Here is an 18,001-nt window from a genome sequence, read left to right on the forward strand (position 1 = left end):
TCTGATGCTACAAGCTTGGAACAGCTGTACTTGGCGACCGGCGAAGAACTTTTTCAAGGTTTGTCAGGGTATACCGCTTTAGTGTACGACTATTTTCAGCTCCCTCCAGAGGTTTTCAGTCAGACTGGGACACTCAAGGACAAGGACAGAAGCTAAACCACAGTCCTGTCTGTGTGTCACAAATCACTGTCCTGTTAGAAGGTGAACTTTCAAACTACTGTAACCCTAGCTCTAGATCCTGATCCTGAATGAGCAAACCAGAGGTAACAGTTATAACTAACCACTTAATCTTGAGATGAACCTTTTAGGTTTTGAGATGGATATAAATCATTATAATGTGAACGAGTATAATAAAACAGTAGTAAGTGTGTTCAGAGGATGTTTAGTATAAGCGTTATAGTGAATAGTAATCTTGGAATGAACATTAAAGGTTATAGTTTAAATCAGTTGGAGGAAGAGAGTTGAGCATAAAGAGTGTCCATGAAATTCATCCCCACATCAGGACAGTGCCACCATTGTGTTTCAGTGTAGGGATGGAACTGGTCACATGATAAGCCTGGTTTCTTTCAGATGCGGTGCTTAGCTTACAGGCTGAAGTGTTCCTTCCTTCCTGGTTTTATCTGATCATAGAATCTTGTTTTTCATGGCCTTTGAGAAGTGTTATTTGGCAAGTGAGCCATTGTGTTTCGTCCTTCTGTTGAAGAGTCATATCTATCTGCCCATTCGACTACAAAGGAGGTTTTTGGTCATGGGACACCTCTCTGACTGAAATGCTTCTCCCTATTTACTCAGTTTGGCTGGCTCCGGCTCCAAGAAAGCGTCTCGCTGGATCTGAATTTCTTCTATTTAAAAATGATAAGAGTTGTCCAGATTAATGTAATAAATAGCAATGAGCACAGTAATTATTCAGTTATAAAAGTTTTTAAAACTTTATAGTTACTATAAAAGTAACCTTTGGCATCAATATGAGTACATGACCCTGTGATTCAAACATATTATGTTTAAACATATTCAGGCGTTTCTAAATCAGTTTAGTGTGACACAGTGGCTAAGTGGTTGGCGTTGTTGCCTTGCACCTGCAGGGTTGGGGTTCGATTCCTGCCTCTGGTCTGTGTACATGGAGATTGAATGATGTTCTGTGCTTTGTGGGTATCCTCTGGAAACTCCGGTTTCATCCCATAATCCAAAGACATGTGGATTAGGCTAATTGGCGTTCCAAAATTGCCGTGTGTGCGCGTGATGGTTTGGTACTCCATCCAGGATATTCCCTGGGATCCTGTACACTGGATAAAGCGGTATAGACAATGAATGAATAAATCAGTTTCCATTGTGCTTTGGCGTACAGAAAGAAAAAGCACTGTAGAATGGATAGTCAAAGCGAGCTACCGGTGCATTGTTACACTGCAGGATAAATTAGCTGGAAAAGAGGCTAGTCTGCTGAAAAACAAAACCATTAGCACAAAGAGTGTTTCACGAGACTGCAGTCGATGCATATTAGGTTTTATGATGGGTAACAGCATCATACAGAAGAACTTTATAAATAAACTTGCTAAAGGTGATAAAACATGGCAGTAGGGATACAAGAAATATGGATAAGGGGCAGTGGAAGCTCAATGGTTTAAGCTCTGGGTTGCTTATCATAACAGTGGACATTCAGGCCCCAGCACTAGCAAGCTGTCACCTTGACCAAGGCTCTTAACCTTCTTTGCTCAAGTAGTTGTATCATGATTGACTGTGTGCTGTGATCCCAACAAGCTGAAAAAAAAAAAAAATAAATAAAAAATTTCATTATGTTGTAATATACACTGATTAGCCATAACAATACACCAACAAACTGGGGCCAGGAACATGGGTCCCCAAGGCTCACTCATGCCTGCGGGAATCCAAGGCCAGCCCATCCAGTACAAATCCCAGAAAATAGCCAATGCTGGCCATAATAGAAATATATCAGAACACCCAGTACATCACAGCCTGTCGCATATGGGGTTTAGCAGGCAAAGAGAGCAAGGTTGTTGTTCTGACCTCCAGATTCTCAAAATCTGACTCCAACCAAGCGTTCATGGGAATCACTGGACAAACAAGTCTGATCCATGGAGACCCAAATCAATTATGAGATTATTAGGCTTATTTCTAATCAAATCTTGAAATGCAAGTAAGAATAATTAGAAATAAGCATAACATTGATATATGTGGTTTGTTTTAAACCTAAAGAAATTATAGATAAATTTAACTATATTCAAGATTTATTCCAAAACATAGGTGGAAAAGAGAGGCTGCCTCTTCTGTAGTCACTTGTGTACTGTTCTACAATCAAGTCTAAGACCTTTTACCAAAAGGTGTTCTTTTTTTAACCATGTTTTTTATTCTTTTTGCTTAACAATTGCAGACATGATGTCTGAGTCTCACTGCGACCCAGGAGACCACCTATAACTAGACATGTCCGTCAAGTCAAATTCACACTGTATTTCTAAATCCTTTCCTTGGATGTTACGTTCCCTTTCCCAGAGTCCTCACCTCGCAGAGTCAATATTCCCATCATCTTTTACAAAACAAAAATGCAAAAAGTAGAAAAAGCATGCATTGTTCTCTTATCTGCCCGTGTAAACAGTGCAACTGATAGCCGTGCGCTCGGTAACATCAATTTGTTTTAAATATCTTCTTTAAGAGGATAGAAATGAATTTGTAGTAGCCCTTACACACCAAGTCTGTACCTTAAAACATTGCAAGTCCTGGTTTTCCTGTGGATGATGTTAGATGTTGTGTGATGCTTTAAAGAGGCAGCACAGCTCACACAGCCCTGCTTACAATTTTAAACCAGATGCTGAAAAGTAAAGAAGTGCAGCATAGTGAACAATACAGAGGTCTTTGAGTGACCCAAAGATTTATATAAAGAAAAAGAGAAGAAAAGTCGGATGTGGGTGAAATATTAAACATAACAGACGTGTATCTGCTGAAAACTGAAGTACTCATGTTGTCTACTGAGGATTAGACTTATGGAGCAAAAAAGCAACGCGAGTCATATCTAAGTAGGACTTAAATCCTTTGTTATGCTGACTGTCAATACAGTGTGGTCTGAGTGCTCGGGATATATGCCAAGTCAATACTGAATCAGGTTACATTAGGAATTTTGCTAAACCCAGCTTTTGTCTTAGCTTTTAGAGATTAGACTTTCCCCAGGACTCCTCTTCACTGCTTTGAACAAACTCAATACTGGTAGTCTTCACATCTCTCCAGTCAAATGATTTATAATCCAGAAGAGCACGGTTTTCCTTGTTTCTGGTTTCTCTCAAGGCTTTTTCGTGTCATCTCGGGAGTTTTTCCATCCCTGTCCTGCTGTCACAGGCTCACTCGTTATGGATCTAAATCTACAGGCAGAATTCTGGAAAGCTGCTTTCTGTCCATGTGCATTGTTAAAAATGCTATACAAATAAAAGTGCTCCACTTAAGGGAACCCACCAAGCACAGAGAGACGATGCAAACTCCACACACCTGAGACAGGAATTGAACCATCGACCCTGGAGGTGCAAGGTCACATAGCTAACCACTACGCCACAACAAGACTGCGGACATTTATTAAAGAAGTAAAATCATTACTTGCTAATCATACCAGGTGGACATGATTTTTTTTTTTTGTTACATTATTGTATATCTGTTATAAACTAGCAAATTGTACCGTAGGTACTATAGTATGGAATTGTGCCATTTTGTACACACTTATGAAATCCAACAATGCACTAGAGGAGGTTAAGTTGCAGATGAAATACACTACAGGGTGCAGTATTTTTGGGTAGAAGGCAAGATTATTATTATTATTTTTTTTTTTTATTATTATTATCCAGCGTGAAGTAGCTGTTGGTGCCCCCTGGTGGTGACTTAAAACACTTCAGAAGAAAAAAACTAAGAGAAAGCTGCAGCTTATGAACATTTTTTATAAACAGAAACATATGCTTCCAGTATGTGTGGTTGAGTTGATATTGTCATTGCTTTCTAAGAGGAGTCTGTGTTTGAATCTTGATCAATGATCCAAACATCAGGACCAAGCTGCCACTGCAAGGCCCTTTTTACCCCTCTCTGCTTGCTATCACAGCTAATACTGCACTAGGACCACAACTACCTAACAAGCTGCAACTGTACTGCAACACCTTTCTCAACACCACCAAGGATTGCCTAGTAATTATTTAATACCTGAACAATTCATTACATCATCTTTATCTCCAATATCTTCGAGGGTTGGAAGTGTTGTCCACATATAGGGATCCAGGGTCTATTCTGGGAATACTGGTGCACGGGCATAATCTCTGATTGTGATGAGTACCACTGCATCGTAAAACAACATTCACACACTCCTTCACACCTAGGAGCAATTTATATTTAAAATGTTTCTTTGGGAGACGAGAGGAAACGGGCATTGACATGCACAGAGACTGAACACAGACAGCAAAATGATAGTCACTCGGATATAATTAATTTACAGGAATACCAGACTTCAAAAACGCAAGGACAGATCAGGGGAATAAAACAAGAAGAACTTAAAAAATAGGCAAAGAGGATGAAGGCCAAACGACTGATCACTTTAACACATTACTATATTTATTGAAAGAAAAAAAAAAAAGAAAAGAAAAACACACTCAAGTTTTAGTACATCATACAAAGATACTGTCCAAAAAATTGTTACTAAGGATTCCTATACTGTCTGACTGGCTAAAGTGAGAGGCAGTTGGAAGGCTGGTAAGACTAGAGGGTGAGACGTGAAGACAATAGCGGCGGTGACAATAAACTCGTTCAATTAAATACCCAGTGTTCCAACTTTCCAAAAACAGCAAAAGCAGTGCAACAAGACATGGTGAAGGTGTTAAAGACATACGATAGAAACACATTTTGGGGCTTTCTGAAGCAAACACATTCTTACACGCATATACACACAGTCAGTCAGTCAGACGATGGTGTATTAGCACAATAGCTTTCTGTTACATGCACACATCTCAGCACCTGCGTCACTCCATGAGGGAGATGAGGTAATCACAGACAAACACATGAAACTTAAATATTGAAGCCAGGTTCGTTTTGGGCCTAATTGTAGGCTGTGCTCATAAAACAGTGGTGGTCTACAAGGCTATCTGGTCTAGATTGCTTTAGCGAGAGGGGGCTAGCACATCTTTATATTTTACCATTAGCCTCCTTTTTCAACGTTCACCGTGTCCTTTTTCTTTATGAGCGTCCTCCATGTGGAGGAAACTGTGCTGGAAGCTCCGACAAGAAGTTGTCCGACATCGTCACGCCGTAGAGTATTTCCGTAAGACATCACCAAAACCAGGCTACCGTTTGTCAAAGGCTACAGCCGTTAAAGGTTTATTGAGGGAATGTGAGCTTTGACCTTTTGGAAGGCACAGAGGTCTCTCCCCGCATGTGCTAATGCTCCTGTGTGTGGAGGCGGAAAAGGAAGTGGAAGTCAACATACAGACCGGTGGTATGTTGACACGTAAGTAAAAAAAAAAAAAAAAGAGGCTACCAGCGGCGCTACTAATGTTGTCTAAGGGCACCCGAGGAAAACAGTCACTTGAGGAGACTGAAGTTATGGATAAGAGTCCTAGGTAGCCCTGTCAAACAGCCTCGTTTTGCAGCAGAACGTCATGAAAACAGTCAATTCGTTTGCAGCCATGGACATGAAATTTGTGTGGCTGATGTCACAGCTCTCAGATCACTTATACACAGTTGGACAAAGGAGTTCATCTCATCCCCCATAAGCAAAATGTGATCTGTGGACTAAACATTTTAAAAGCCCAATCAGGCTACTTCTGAGAAAAAACTACTGTTCAGGAGGAATAAAAAAAAACTCATAATAATAAAAAAAAATATTAAAAACACATACATTTCGAGGAAGCAAGACAAGGAGAAGCTGAGTTTAGTTCGGTTTTCAGACAGTCGTTAGTGTTAGTGCGGAGGGAAGCCTCACTTGTGGGCCGGACACTCACTCTATCAGAGCTCAGAGCCCAGAGCAAGGCCACTCTAGGAAAGGGTTGGCAAGGGAAAATTCAGAGATGGCTCAGCAGCTTGTTGTGTGTGTGTGTGTGTGTGTGTGTGTGTGTGTGTGAGTATGTGTGTCCGTCCTCACAGCATGAGGAATGAGTTTCTGGAAGAGGTGGTGGAAGTCACACACTACTGCTGCTGCCTGGGAAGCGGCCGATCCGGAAGCTCGCGGCACAGTGTCAATAATTCCTGCTCGTCCTGCGTGACGCACGTCATCTTGGAATTGTGACTGAAAAAATTAAATTAAAAGGAGGTAGTGGACAGGGAATGAATCTTAAAAAAAAAAAAAAAAAAAAAGCTGACCGGCCAGTAATGGTGCAATATTTCCCTCTGCCCACTGGGTGGTGCTCCAAATACATTCCTGCTGCTGCTAAGGCTTCATCCTCCTCTTAAGGTGACATTGTTTCCTCGTTTGCACCTACTGTAAGTGTCCTTACTCCATGGGGAGGAGGAGGAGACGGAGGAGCAGGAGGGGGGTAAAGTCAAAGCACCTTTTTTATTTGGCTTTTCATTCAGTATTAAAAGATAAAAGGTCTGAATAGAGTGAAGAAGAGCGAAGGGGGAGGGACGCTGAGGAACAAGCGAGTGCCAGAGAGCAGGCACAAGCCCAGTCGGGGCTACTGCATTGGGGGGCACGCCTCATCCTGTTCCTGTGAAGAAAAAGGAAAGAATATAGACATTAACATGCGCCTACATGCTCGGTTACACAAGCTATTAATTAGGCACGCTTCACTATTCGCTGGTTGTAGTCATAACATTCACATGAGCTTGATTATTTCAGCTGATCGCCATCAGTCCTCCTTGTTTAACTGAGCAGTGGTTACCATAGCAACAAATAAGGAAGACATTTTCATTAACTGGGTTTAGGCAAATAAACTATCTGAGCAGTTCATCTGATATGCAAACATTACATTAATATTTATTTGATAAACATATTTAAATTAAATACAGGGAAAAACATCCATGCACCAAATATGTGAAAACTTTTTTGCTATTAGAATAGCTATTTTAAGAAGTCTACATCAATTATTTTACAATTAGCAGATAAAAACATGATCTACTTGCTCGTACTGTTAATTCCCAGCACTTCATGAAAAAGTTTCATCACTGCTCAATCCTACAACTTTTTTTTCTTTGTTACTCAAATGTTGAGAATTTCTTGAGGCCTTACCCTCCTGTTCCTCGCCCCACCCTTCCGCCACACCAGCCAACTCATAGTGCTTCTTCCTCAGCTCACCGAGACGCTCGCGCTCTTTCTGAAGCTGTGTTTCCAACTCCAACACACGCACCTGCAGGATAGTAAAGCTTAGACATGGTGTTCACTCACGCACACACACACAGGTTAAGATTTACAAAGAGATACCTGGGAGTCCATCTCTTTCCTCTTGATCTGTGTAAGTGTCATACTGCTGAAATCCATCGTGTCTGAAATGACAGAGAGAAGTCACAGACGTATCAGTACACAGAAGTACAAGTCTCAGATTTCAAACTTGAACAATACAAATAAACACGTTACCAAAGACAACAGATAGTGTGGTTAGATGCACAACCTGAAATGATGTTTTGTACACTAACTTGGATTTGAATCAGCAAGAATGCTCAGAAATAATAAGGAGTATACTGTAGCTTTAAATGTCCCACACTTATGACCGCTCTGTAAAGCTGAAGGAAAATTGGTAAGTGCAGCAAGTCTTGAATAAATTCATTGATTGTTAGTTTTAAAAGAAATGTGATTAATAGATCTAGATATGCTGCATTTCGTGACCTCGGGTTTATTATAAAAAAAGCTGATTCATAGGTAGACGATTCAATGATTCGATTCAAGAGCACTAATGCTTATTCGCCTCAAGCAGCTATATATCTTACAGACTCCTGTGTAACAAGTGTCATATCCTGTAAAAAGCGATTCTTTTTGCTCCACATTCCAGTCCAGCAAGTGGCAGTATTGTACCAACAGCCCATAAACTCAAAGGAAGAAGTCTTATTTATTAAAATAGTAATTCTTATCCTAGTCATTATATTAAGTATTACATAACTGCTTAATCCAATTTAAAAAAAATGTTTTATTAAAAAAACTAATAATAATAATTTATTTTTTCCCCATTTATTTACTTTTAGGACAAAATTAATCTTAGATTAAATGCTTATTTCTTTCATGGTTTGTATAAGACGCTTTATACCTCTGCAGCTATTTGTTTTAAGTATACTAATGTGTCTCCAGACTCCACCCCTGGCCTGAGCCTGCAATTGTTGGCCTCTTGTGCACCTCTTTCGCTTAATAAGCAAATTAGGAAATAATGTAATCTAGCGACATCCATTAGTCGTTTAAACAGACTTGAACTTCTTTCAATTGAAAACTGTTAGCAACACCGCGTGAGTATATGCACAAGATGCAGGGGGTTTATATCTTGTGCAAAAGCTGTAGTATGTTTTAAGTACGTGGACAATTTTAGACCATTTCCATTTGTTAGTTTTGGCATTTTTAGATCGATCAACAAAAAATGTATTAAAGTTCATAATTAAATCGCACAGCTTTATTATCAAATGTCTCGTTTGCTTCGGTGACTCTGTATAATTAAATGTGGAAAGGAAGCAAAGGGATTTGTGAGACCAAAAACACCTTACTCCACCTGTGTCAACAAGTGCCACACACACTCACCAGTTTCCTCAATCTGGGATTTCCCAGACTTGGTTGAAGCCACAACGCGTGCAGTTGCCTGAGTGACTCCTTTAGATGCCTGCTGCAAACGAGCGAGGTTGGGACTATCCTTGTCTGCCTTCACCTGTGAGAGTGGGTCAGTGATTGAGAAAGAGATCAATACCCTTGCTTTAAATCTATATTTCAGTCATATAATAATGTACAGAATTAGGTTGTACCTTAGAAGCAGCTACAAGCTGAGCTGTACTAGCTGCTATCTCATGTGAGCACACCATCAGCTCTTCAAACTTCCCTTTGCCTTGCACCACCAGATCAGCTGCATCACTGCGCACAAACACACACACACACACTTTTAGAAACCTGACAGTTATGAAATAAAATGCTTGTTGGGCAACTTCATACACACATTGCAGCAAACTTACACCATCACAGTGGCTCCCCAGCCCACAGCCTTGGACGCTGAGATCAGGCCTTCGGTCCAGCGCGAGTTCTTAGCATAGAACTCCTTTATTGTTGCTGCACCCTGAAGAGAGTAGTAAATTTAATTTAAAGTGCACAAAGACCCTAATATACTGTAGTTATAGTATTACATCAAGCAAAAAGCCACACTCACTCTGCCTCCTTCCACAATATCGCGCTGCAGGTCTTTAGAGGCCAGCACCAGCACTTTAATAGCCTGCATGAGGTCTGTGCAGGAGGCCAGAATCCTACAGGAAGTCACCATACATGTTTCAGTTCTCTGCTAAAGTGATTCAGTTTGTGTCAACTGTTTTTCAAATCAACCAAGATTGGCAAGTAAAAGCAACTTCACCCAAAAAAAAAAAAAAAAAAAAAAAAAAAGGATTTTCCCCAGAGAGGCGAAGACACAGGAATAAACACTAGAATATTAGTTAGATTATTGATTTATGTCACCGGGTGGTGTTTTACCTTTCATTCACTTCCATTTTGACACCGGAGTCGACTGCTCGGGACTTGTTCAGCATTTCCTGTTAAAGTGTGAATTCAGATAAAGAAAGTTTATTATTTTTTTATTTACTTAGCATTTCATTAAGCTGAAATATTTCACTGATATAAAGCTCACCTCTATCCTGGAGACAGCTGACTCCACGGCTGCCGAGGTGGCCGCCATCTCCTGCTCCACCAGATCTCCCAGCTCTCCCTGCTGCAGCTCCAAACCCCGCGGCCGCAACTTCTACTCTCACACACAGGGAGAAACGAGATAATCAAGAGAAAGCAGGAGGAGAGAGGCTATGACTAGCTTGGTCTCGGCATGGTTTTGTTAAAGTTCCGACCATGATAAAAAAAAGAAAAAAAAGAAAATGCCTCTTAACTTGAAATTCCTACTCTGTCTCAAAACCAAGCTTCTCTAAGTTAACCAAGTCGCCTTAAATCGACACAGCTATACATGGGATCAGTAGTGTACCCAGAAATGTGCAGAGGGCGAATAAATAAATAAATCACACTTTTATAACCTGTGACTTTCCACTGTAAGAATGTAAGGTGAATTTTAAGAACACCACACTGAATTAAGCAGAACTCTACCATATGACAGGCAAAGTTTCCAGAATAGAAAAACATTAATAAACGATCCTGAAATGATCAACTACATGACACATCTTGGATTCTCTGATCATTGGAGATGGCACTTTTGTACATCTTGAAAACGTAGCATGTCCTCTGGTTTGGCTCAGTTGGTGAGGGGTTTGGCAGGGAGATCGGGCATTACCTGTGCCGTGTCCAGCACACTGCCCAGAGCTGCTCTGAGTCCACTGCTGCCTGCTGTAGCCAGCGTGTCCTGCTCCTTCAGCTGAGCGATCAGAGTCAGAGCTTCGGTTCCACATGTCTTCACGCAGGATGTTAAAGCTGTTCATACACATGCACAAATACATAGAGGAAAGATTAAAGAATAGAAAAAGATAGAGAAATCAGAGTGCAAACAGACAGCAGTACAGACATGTTTGTATTTAGTACACACCCTATGCCCCAGATTACATCAGGGACGACTCATAATGGTGTTGGGGAAAGCTAGGTTTGGCACTGGACACCTCTAATTAATAATGATAAATCTTTCTAAAATGAGTCACATTACAATACAATACAGTGGGCAGGCTCCATTTTAAGTGTTTTAATGTTTACTGTGTAATACATGCACTGTTATGAGTGTGGGAAGCTTTTGTTTTTCTGCTAGTTTTTCCATAACACATGTCATTACTTCAAGTAATTTAAGGGCATGCTGGTGCCCTGTGGCATCCACTCACCGTCTGCTTGTTCCACTGACACCATGTGGGCAGTGGCACTGCCTTGTGCAATGGTATCACCGACCAGGTGAGCCAGCTGAGCCACGGCCCGCACAAGCTCGGACACATCTATCACACAAGACAAGAATATTATGATCAAATGATGTCACTGTCCAGAATTAGATGAGCAATTAATAAAAATAATACATTCATCAGTCATCTAGCTGTGTGTCAAAAACAGAAATGTATAATTTGTACACTTGAACATTAATCTTTATTTAATTCTAAACATTGTAAAAAAAATAAAAATAAAAATAAACTTTTGTTCAGGCTTTAAAACTTGACCTTCCAACCACATGAAACAGCAGGTCAAACATTTTCCCTGGAGACTGTTTACAACCCACCTGTGCGGTCAGATGCAAAGCTGTCTTTGGCGGACTGTAGTCTGTCCACACACTCTAAGGCAGTCTGGCACCTCAACACAAGATAATCTACATATAGCAAGAAGGAGATGGATTAAAAAAAAGAAAGTCAGCCATTGATGTAACTAAATGTGTTAACACTTTTCCTCTTCTCGATGATTCATTCCCAATATTGCAACTGCATACTGCCATGCCAATAAACACAAGAGAGAAAAAAGCGCCCGTCTGTCAACTCTCAGTCACGCACACACACACACACACACACACACACACACACACAATCACTCTCTCTGCTAGACAAGAGTTTTTTAGATTGTATATTTCTGAGCATAACTGTAAGCACTTGAGGAAGTGCCAGCAGTAAGGATAATATGAATGTTAATGCAAGGTTCAAATATTTTGATTTTGTGTCAAGGTCTGTGTGCTAACCAGCGGAGCTGCTGCAGCTCAAGTGTGCGGGGTCATCCAGCAGGGCCAGACTGTCCTGGACAACCCTCTCTGCCTCCTCCACTGCTGCCCTCAGAGCCGCCCAACGTACAGAAACAATCTCACTCTCCAGTGCTTGTTCACGACTCTCCTACACAGACGGTCAGAAAAGGACAAACTCAAACGTCTTGCCAATCTATGCTTCCTGTAAAACTAAAATGGTAAATGGACTCTGTGCAAAAGACTTGAGCCACCCTACATTTCTTTATATTACAATACATTAAATGATGATGTGGATTAAATTAATGGGAATAAATGTTTTACTGTGACAGGCTGCATTGTGCCTAAAGCACAAAAGTTAAAAAATTGGTTGTTTAAATAACCTAAGCAGCAATCTCATTTCCCCTCTCGTCTGTTCCAAACACTCAGCATTCAGCATCACCAGTATACTAATGACCGGCCTGATCATCTGTCATCATCTGCACCAGTTTCTCAATGCTTTTTAATGCTTTAACGATGCCACAGGTCACTGTGTGACAAAGAACAGCTGAAACTTGCCAGGTACAGGGACTGGACTTAAAATGAGAGGTAAAAAAAATAGTCACAAAAACATTGCTCAGAAAACCTGGAGAACTATTCCCCACTTCATTACATTAAACATACAAGAAAGTCTGACTCTTAAAGCAAAAAAAGAAGAAATGAGGGGTGTATCAAGACTTTTGCACAGGATTGTAAAGCTCAACACATAGCCAGTTTTTCACCTTCTCATTGAGCTGATTCTGTAGAGCTTCAGCAGCCTTTACGCCACTCTCCCTTTCGCTCGTCAGACTGCTCTGCACTCGCTCCAATTCTGCCCCCAGGCCTGCCAACTCCGTGTCCTTCTGTGACACAGTCTCCACAAGCCCTGCCTTCTCAGTCTCCAGAGCAGCCAGCTGCAGCGTGAGCTCCTCACTTGACTGAAGACGAGAGAAAAAAACAAAAAACATTTTAAACCTAGATTATGTTTTACCTCAATGGATACTATTAATAATAACCTATAACTTACTATTAAGTTAACTTAAAAGTTAAAGTCAAAGTTAAAGTTTAAACTTAAATTAAGGTCCTAAATGAAACATTACCTTCTGTATTTCCGAAACACTGGTAAATCCTATAAAATAAATGTGGGAACACTTGATCCCGGACTTGTTTGTTATGATACACACATACACCTGAGCTATAACTTGATCCTTGGGAATTTATTTGTCCCTTACAGACCAGACTACTGAAAAGCACTAAGGTAAGGAAAATCTTGTTCCACACACAATATCAAATTATCCAGAGGTTTGCTACAGGTTAGCTAAAAGGTGACAAAAAATGGATTGGCGAGTGTTACATCTGAACCTGGAGCTCATTTTGAGGAGCATTCAGCTGCCGTGCATTTCTCAGATTATTCAGTGGCAGCTGTCTCACTTGTCACTGCTTCACTCTTCTAGAGTGACAGCCACAACAAGGATGCTGTGATGACTAAGCTAAACTGCTCCCAAAAGCTTGCAGCAGAAATTTCAGCAGGCGTAATGACATGTTTAAGAAAACGTAAATGAGTGATGGAGAGGATGTGAAAAGAAGAGCAGGATCCCACCTTCTGGGAGGACGCCATGCTGGCTTTGAGGGTTTCTAGCTCTGTTCTGCTGGTAACTAGGTCAGCCTGGAGCACTTGGAGCTGCTCTGCTTGGGTTTTCTCCTACACACAGACAAACAGAGCCATGAGACATGAATGCAAGGATACTAGCAGACATGCAGGGATTCTGGGTTCCTGTGAGTGTATTCAGACATGCATCTATGTCCAACCTTTTGGACGACTGCCTCCTGAGCTGCCTTCAGTCGCTCCTCCATTTCCCTCCTCACAGTCTCCACCTCACCCTGGGCTGCCCGAACGACCGTCATTTGCCGAGTCACTTCTGCATTCTAAAACACAAACACAAGCAGCCAGTATAACTAGAACATTAAAATACTGAATGTTCTGATTTGTCCATTTTTTTTAATAAAACATGACTTCCTACCTTCCTCAGGAGGTCAGCATGGTTCTGAACCAGCTCAGTGTACTTCTCCTTTAACTTTGTGTAGCGCTGCTCATTCGCCTGGGCTTTTCCTGCAAGAATGCACACACACACACACAAAAAAATTAGAGACAGAGAGAGACTAACACACACAGGTCCAGTTAGTCCAGTCTTTACTAAAAGTGAAAGTCTGATCAGATCGCTCCAATTTCACCCATACTATATTCCATTTTGTTTTAATACATTCTAAAATAATACGTTGGGTGTTCAAGTCAAACCAGGACTTTTAATGACGCAAAATACACAGTAGTTATAAGACTAAAAACTCCTTTTATATCTCTATAGAATCCCTTGATACACAAATGCACTTATCCCATTGTGCTTGGATGTCATCAAAGCAGAAAGTTTACTTGGAGCCATGGTCAGACTGCCTGATTCCCATATGAAACCATATTGGCCTCACAGAAACTCCTTTAATAGCCCAAATATGTGGAAATGGCTTAGAGCAAGCAATAAGTCCCAGCCAAGTGACTTCCATGTGCAAGTGGCGTTTGCAAATGACTGTGTAAATTGACGGTGCCCACAGACAGACACGTCTATTCCACAAGTTGGCGACAAGTTATCAGTCAATTTTCAAGGATCAGGCAATCCACTTGCTGAATGTTGAACATCTAACTGCAGTGGAACATGACCATCTTTGAAACATTTGCACCATTTAGATGGTTTACTGCGGCTAAGAGTCTCATCACTGTACTTGAAGTCTTCTGTAAATGTCAATCACTTTTATGGCCTCGTTGATAAGAAATTTAATCACAAGGGCAGGTCTGAATTAAACGCCACTTAAACACCACATAAATTTTGTGTTATTACTGTCTGCTTCAATACAAAGTTCAATTAGGTTATTAAAGGTTACAGCGCGACAGTAAAGCCCCCCCAGCTGTAAAATGGATCTTCTTTTAGGTAAAAGTGCAGCTTTGTGTGTTTATGGCCAAAAAGAGTTTTGGGAAACTGTCGCTGGTGTAAAAGTGGTTGCTCTTCCCTCGGCCATGTGACCCAGGTTTTCTGCTGGTGGAATGGCAGGATGGTTTGTCTGCCTGTCCTTTTTAGTTATGCTTTAATTGCTGGACATGCTGGAGTCCCCGCTTACACTCTGACCACAATGTACACCCTTTTAAACCACTTTATGAAAAGAAGCCATCATGGCCAATAGTCAACTCTCTCTCTGTCTTCTGAGAGAGTACATACACTCCCTTGCCCTTACACCTTTTACAATATGATAATCCCGTAAAACACACTTACATCTGCTCAATTTTATTCTTTTACAGCTGTTTAATGTACAATTTACAATTGTACCTCTCATTGTTAGTCAGGGTGATGGTTTAATGGGTTCTCTTCTCAGGTCTGGTTCCTCTCAAGGTCAGCAAGGTTTTCACTGCGCCTTAGAAACCTAAATCTATATCCCGATTACTGTGAAGCCTGATTCTAATATATATGGAAACAGGTTGTGTGTCTTTTACATTTCAAATACAACGCGTTAGCTAAATCATGAATACTACTTAGCTAATTCCACAAGCTTATGTTTTACTGGAGAAAGCCTGACTAACTGAACACTTTCAGTTGTGTTCAATTCCTGTCACTAACATGATAACAATAGTTAATTCAACTCAGGCTTTCGGTAGATGGCTTTGCTTTCAATTTACAGGGCAATAACAATGGGCTCTGCTGTGCATTGTTAGGCACAAGCTTCAAACAAGCTCACACAGAGCCTTAAACCATGCTGTTAATAGGCTAAGAATAAAAACAAAACGTTACATTGCTTGATGTAGAAAAATGACTGTCACCAGACAGACACACACATTGTCCGTTTAAGAGCGCATTTTTTTCTTGTTTGCTTTAAGTGATACCACAATATATACTGTACTAATCAGAGTCAGTCGTAGAAAGTTTATGTAACTTGGAAAACAAAAAATCTCATGTTGTGGTGCCAAGACACTACATGAAAATATTAGAGTGAATTATAAAATGGTGGAAAAGCCAAGTGCTAGAAGATAAAACGTTTTAGTACTTGTCAGTCATTTCTTCTGGTCACGTAGGTTCTAGGGCTTACGGTTTTATGAAAGATACCTTTACAATTTCCTAGCAATTGATCAATGGGCTGCAACAATCAGGGTCACAGGGTTATTTTTTCCGGGGAATCACATGGAGAGGTCAGTGACCATTAACTTTTTGACGTTCTCAGACAGTGAGTGCATCACGAGTGTCACTTTGCAAAATGAAGCAGCAGAGTCTTACTTTCGAACTCAGTCAAGCTCCGCTGCTCCTTCTCCGTGTCCTCTTTGACCCTGCGTAGGTCGTCCAGCTCTGCCCTGAGGAACTCGCTCTCGCTCAGCGCCTGCTGCCTGAGGTGGCTCTGCTCGGCTAACTCCGCCTCTAGTTCATTCACACGCCCCCGCAGGGCCTGGCACAGACAGCCACTCTAAGGTAGTCAGAACAGAGCAATAATGAGCATAAACGCATTCCAAAGACACACAAAAAAACTCTCTTCCTTCTTGCTTTTTGGTCCTTTGACTTTTCTGTGATTAAACATGTTCCACACTCTTTTTCCACACATTACTTTTCTACCTTTCTGCATTTCGCTAACCTCAAGTCTGAATGACTCCAACTCTTCTTTCAGGGCTTGGAGCTCTGCAGTCAACTGCTCGATGATTCTGTCTCTGAGGAAATAGAAAAATATACTAGAACTCAGAGATGCAGCTTGTAATGAAGCCATGATTCGACCCACGCTCAGAATATTTGAAGAGAAACAATGATACAGTCTGTACACACGGAGGCGGTTTTCCCAGAGACAGACATAACCTGGCTCTAGCCCAAATATGGGATTCCCAAACTATGAGCCCACAATAACAGAAATGCCATGGCAAAATTACACATGCATTCTTAGCATTTTAACTTTTATTGTAAGGCACCATTTGAAAGCAGATTTATGAAATTATTTTTCTAAAATACTTTAGGTTATAACAATCAAACTTTTAGTTTGTGTGTCTGGCAATTACTAGACCAAATATTTTACACAGATTCTAAATAGCTGTTCCACATTTTACACACAGCACTGAAACTTGACTAGCTGTATTTGTTTAAGAAAAGCTGTCATCACTGCAGATTTGTCCTCTGAACTGTAGCTTATTTGTGTTTTTAATAAAATCTTTGGAAAATAGTAAGTAACATTATCTTATTTACCAGGATAAAGCAATTAATAAAGAGGCTATCATTGCATATATCAACTGGAGAAAGAAAAACAGTTTAAGTGATGCTTTTTAAGAATATAATAATAATAATAATAATAATAATAATAATAAAAGACTTCAATATCAAAAAATGTTACATGAAGTAAGGGGGCACATTCATTAAATTATATTACATCCATTTATTCTGGAATAAAAAAGGCAAACAGCCTTAAAATGTGGTGCTATGTTTTAATTGTTTGACGTAACCACCCCCTTAAAACAATAAAACTATGAAATATTGTCTTACTTATCGTCCTTGCGCATGCCATTCTGACTGTTAAAGTTGAAGGGATCGGTGGTAGCTGAGGTGCCAAAGAGGTCATCAAACCTGCTCTCCACTTCACTCTACATCAACAGATACAAACAGATATACACACAGCTCCATTAAGTCCATAATAACTGTCGGTTGTTCTTGACTTTGTGTAAAAATGGGGACCAAAATGGGACATGCACAATTGCCACTAGAAGACTTAAGGGTGGGCAAATCACTAGCAAATTAAAAAGCTTAAAAACTACTCTCTAATATATATATATAAAGAAAAAAATAAATAAATCGCTTATGTCAAACAGTGCACTTAGAAATGTTCCTACATTCACTATTAAACACTGCTATAATTTTTACAGTCCATGTTTTATGATGCAACTTCACCAAGCATTTAAGTAATCCCTGCTCACAGTCATTCATGTTTTGCCTGACCACATTTCTTTCCCTGAAGCTGATGGTTCAGCACTATCCTCCTATAGTTTTAATAATGCATTGGACAATTCTTAATCCAATTCCAGTAATTTTAGCAATATCCTTAGTTGTTTTCTTTGCTTGTTGCAGGTCAATAATTTGACCCTTTTAAAACACATTAACATCTTTTCCACAACCACAGGACATGCCTTCTGAAATGGGCGTTTAAAACAC

The 18,001-nt window shown here is 40.4% G+C and overlaps 1 protein-coding gene across 2 annotated transcripts in view; it reads right to left on the reverse strand.

Moving 5' to 3' along the window:
- Positions 1-4,388: 4,388 nt before the first annotated feature.
- hip1 (huntingtin interacting protein 1) overlaps positions 4,389-18,001 on the reverse strand; it is a 40,476-nt gene continuing 26,863 nt past the window's right edge. Inside the window, exons 12-31 of one of the 2 annotated variants that reach the window (XM_053507123.1) lie at positions 17,339-17,436; positions 16,449-16,521; positions 16,100-16,283; positions 13,811-13,899; positions 13,599-13,715; positions 13,390-13,491; positions 12,533-12,727; positions 11,775-11,922; positions 11,328-11,414; positions 10,945-11,052; positions 10,413-10,549; positions 9,768-9,878; positions 9,614-9,672; positions 9,300-9,393; positions 9,109-9,209; positions 8,905-9,010; positions 8,687-8,810; positions 7,391-7,452; positions 7,199-7,316; positions 4,389-6,677 (exon numbers count right to left, since the gene is read on the reverse strand). In XM_053507123.1, the coding sequence (XP_053363098.1) occupies positions 6,667-6,677; positions 7,199-7,316; positions 7,391-7,452; positions 8,687-8,810; positions 8,905-9,010; positions 9,109-9,209; positions 9,300-9,393; positions 9,614-9,672; positions 9,768-9,878; positions 10,413-10,549; positions 10,945-11,052; positions 11,328-11,414; positions 11,775-11,922; positions 12,533-12,727; positions 13,390-13,491; positions 13,599-13,715; positions 13,811-13,899; positions 16,100-16,283; positions 16,449-16,521; positions 17,339-17,436 (2,124 nt within the window). In that variant the 3' untranslated portion in view covers positions 4,389-6,666. The remainder of the gene's footprint in view (positions 6,678-7,198; positions 7,317-7,390; positions 7,453-8,686; positions 8,811-8,904; positions 9,011-9,108; positions 9,210-9,299; positions 9,394-9,613; positions 9,673-9,767; positions 9,879-10,412; positions 10,550-10,944; positions 11,053-11,327; positions 11,415-11,774; positions 11,923-12,532; positions 12,728-13,389; positions 13,492-13,598; positions 13,716-13,810; positions 13,900-16,099; positions 16,284-16,448; positions 16,522-17,338; positions 17,437-18,001) is intronic. The other variant, XM_053507124.1, reaches the window with a different exon arrangement.

This window comes from Clarias gariepinus, chromosome 11 (assembly GCF_024256425.1).
Source record: "Clarias gariepinus isolate MV-2021 ecotype Netherlands chromosome 11, CGAR_prim_01v2, whole genome shotgun sequence".
Classification (NCBI taxonomy): Eukaryota; Metazoa; Chordata; class Actinopteri; order Siluriformes; family Clariidae; genus Clarias; species Clarias gariepinus.